Raw genomic sequence first — 2,219 nt, forward strand, 5'->3', positions numbered from 1 at the left:
GCCCCGCATAAGGCTTAAGGGAGACGTGAGGGATGAAAGTTTGAGTACCGCTGGGTTAGAGGAAAGAAAGTTCACTAAGGCGTGTTTCGCACAACCGAGCACTGACTGTTCCCAGATCATGGAAAACCCCGTCCAGGTTCCATGGAGAATCGGGAGGACACGGATTGAATAAAGGAAACTTCACATCGGACGAAACCGAATCATGTATACCTCGATGATTCTGATGATATACGAATCAAGACCTAAGGATCCTTTGGGGCAATCGAGAATGCGTTTCACGCCTAAACTCACGGTAGTGTCTCTGACACTACCTGCCAGGGGCTTTTTCTGCCTCCGGCTCCCATCATGGACCTCGCTGACGTCGACCCTGGAGAGCGTTCATCCCAGAGCGATGTCCCTAGGCCATCGACGGATATCTCATAATGTTCTCTCTGTTTGAAGTCAAAGTTAAGCGGATATGGGGGAGATGAATTCCAAAGGAGCCTCATCCCCCCGAGCAGGAACTCGGTTGTTCCGCGAACACTCCCGGGATAGAAGTGGAGTGCCTATTCCACCGTCGCAACGTCGAACGCTCATGGGAGGATGACCGCAGGGCATTTGGAGACCCGCAGAGCATTCTATTAAGTTCAAATCCATCGCCGAACAAGGTAATAATCTGAGAGAAGAATTCCGCCCATAGAGCTCTCTGCAAGCTTCACTCTCCACGAATGTGATTTTACGAATCGATTGGGTCCGAGCGTAAAACTCATGGAGACTTATCAGCGAGCTACGACGCTTTTCAGACCTCGGGGCGATAACTCCGGTGCATTGAAACGCAGAAACGATGTCATGGCGAGTCGTAGACGGAATTCTGCGAAGTCTCCCACCGAGCTTCAAAGCGACAACAAATGTTGTCGTTGACTTCCCTCTCGATCTCGCTCATCGGATCCTCGATGCATCGGTGGGAGCCGCCCCATCACTGAAATGAGATCAGAGTTCGAATTCCACTCGTCGTCGGGAGGAATCGAGCCCTAGGCAATCGAATACTTGTTAGAGACAGAGACCTGAACGGATTGATGACGCTCTGAGATTCCGCTAAGAGATCCGAATGCAGGGTTCGACCCGTTCGGTCATCGGGTGCGGAGAGAACTCGATTTAAGCACGCCGTCACTTAGCGCAATAGAGTCCGCGGCGTATCCTCCTTCTATTCGACTGAGAGGGCTGATGGGATGTGTGGGGGGATCATTATTAGGTATGTACATGCGTTCAGAGAGAGGAGTTCGAATCATGAGATCAAATATGCCCTTGGAGGAGAGCTCTCTTTCTCTACATCTGTATTCGAGCAACACCCGTATATGAATAAATGGCGAGCACTGTTACTGAAACTCTGCTACTGCGCTTCGTACCCCGTGATCGAAGCTCCTGAGCTAGTGCGAGGCTGAGTTTCCCCAGAAGCTGTGATAGAGCGAACCTAGGTTTACGCTGCTCGAATCTGTTCTTTCGTCAAGCACATCGATCGGGAGGAGAGCTCTACGAAGTGCAAGATTATCTCCATTCAGTGCGCTGGTACGAAGCTTACGGGCCTTCCCAAGGAGTCCGTAGTGAAGCTTACCGTAAGATCGTTTGAGATCCCATCTCTCGCAGACTAAGGACTACGATGTCTCTCGAGATAGTTGTGGGAATACTGGGATTCCTCGGCTTGGCGATGGTGATTCTCAACGTTTCGGTCTCGTTTATGACCCTCCGGAAACGAGATGAGAAGTGGTTCATCTTGTTCATCGCAGCGGCTGTCGTGCTGGTGTCAATGTATGCGCTTTGGTACGTGGGTTCTTGGTGCGTGGAAGTTCTGACCTACGAGATGCTCGATGCTCTTCGCAGCATTCCCTATTCGAACCTGCATGATGACATCTTCAGAAGCTTGCGTATCCACGGAGACGAGTGTCGAGTGAAATTCATTTGCGAGCTCACGAAGATCACCGCCTCGAAGAGTGAGGCACTAACGTCGTTCAGAAGGCTTTTACCAGCCTACGACGTCGACGGATTGGGCAGCAACTATATCTCCGGCATGCTCGGTGGCATTCGTGGGACCAACTGCTCGCTGCTTTTCACGAATTGCGATCACTCGCCCCTAGAAAGGACCTTCCCATTCCTGACAGACGAGCTCTAAACACCGGCACGGTTCAAAACCTATGCCGCGATCCATCGCTCCGGAATCCTGTGTTTTCGAAGGCCAGCGAAGA

General features: G+C 51.4%; 1 protein-coding gene across 1 annotated transcript; it reads left to right on the top strand.

Moving 5' to 3' along the window:
* Window positions 1-1,636: 1,636 nt before the first annotated feature.
* LOC100897591 (uncharacterized) lies at window positions 1,637-2,146 on the top strand. Its single transcript, XM_003742171.2, has one exon. It carries the CDS (start codon window positions 1,637-1,639, stop codon window positions 2,144-2,146), a length of 510 nt encoding a protein of 169 aa, XP_003742219.2.
* Window positions 2,147-2,219: the final 73 nt, after the last annotated feature.

The sequence above is a fragment of the Galendromus occidentalis genome, unplaced genomic scaffold (assembly GCF_000255335.2).
Source record: "Galendromus occidentalis unplaced genomic scaffold, Mocc_1.1 scf7180000077307, whole genome shotgun sequence".
In the NCBI taxonomy this organism is placed as follows: domain Eukaryota; kingdom Metazoa; phylum Arthropoda; class Arachnida; order Mesostigmata; family Phytoseiidae; genus Galendromus; species Galendromus occidentalis.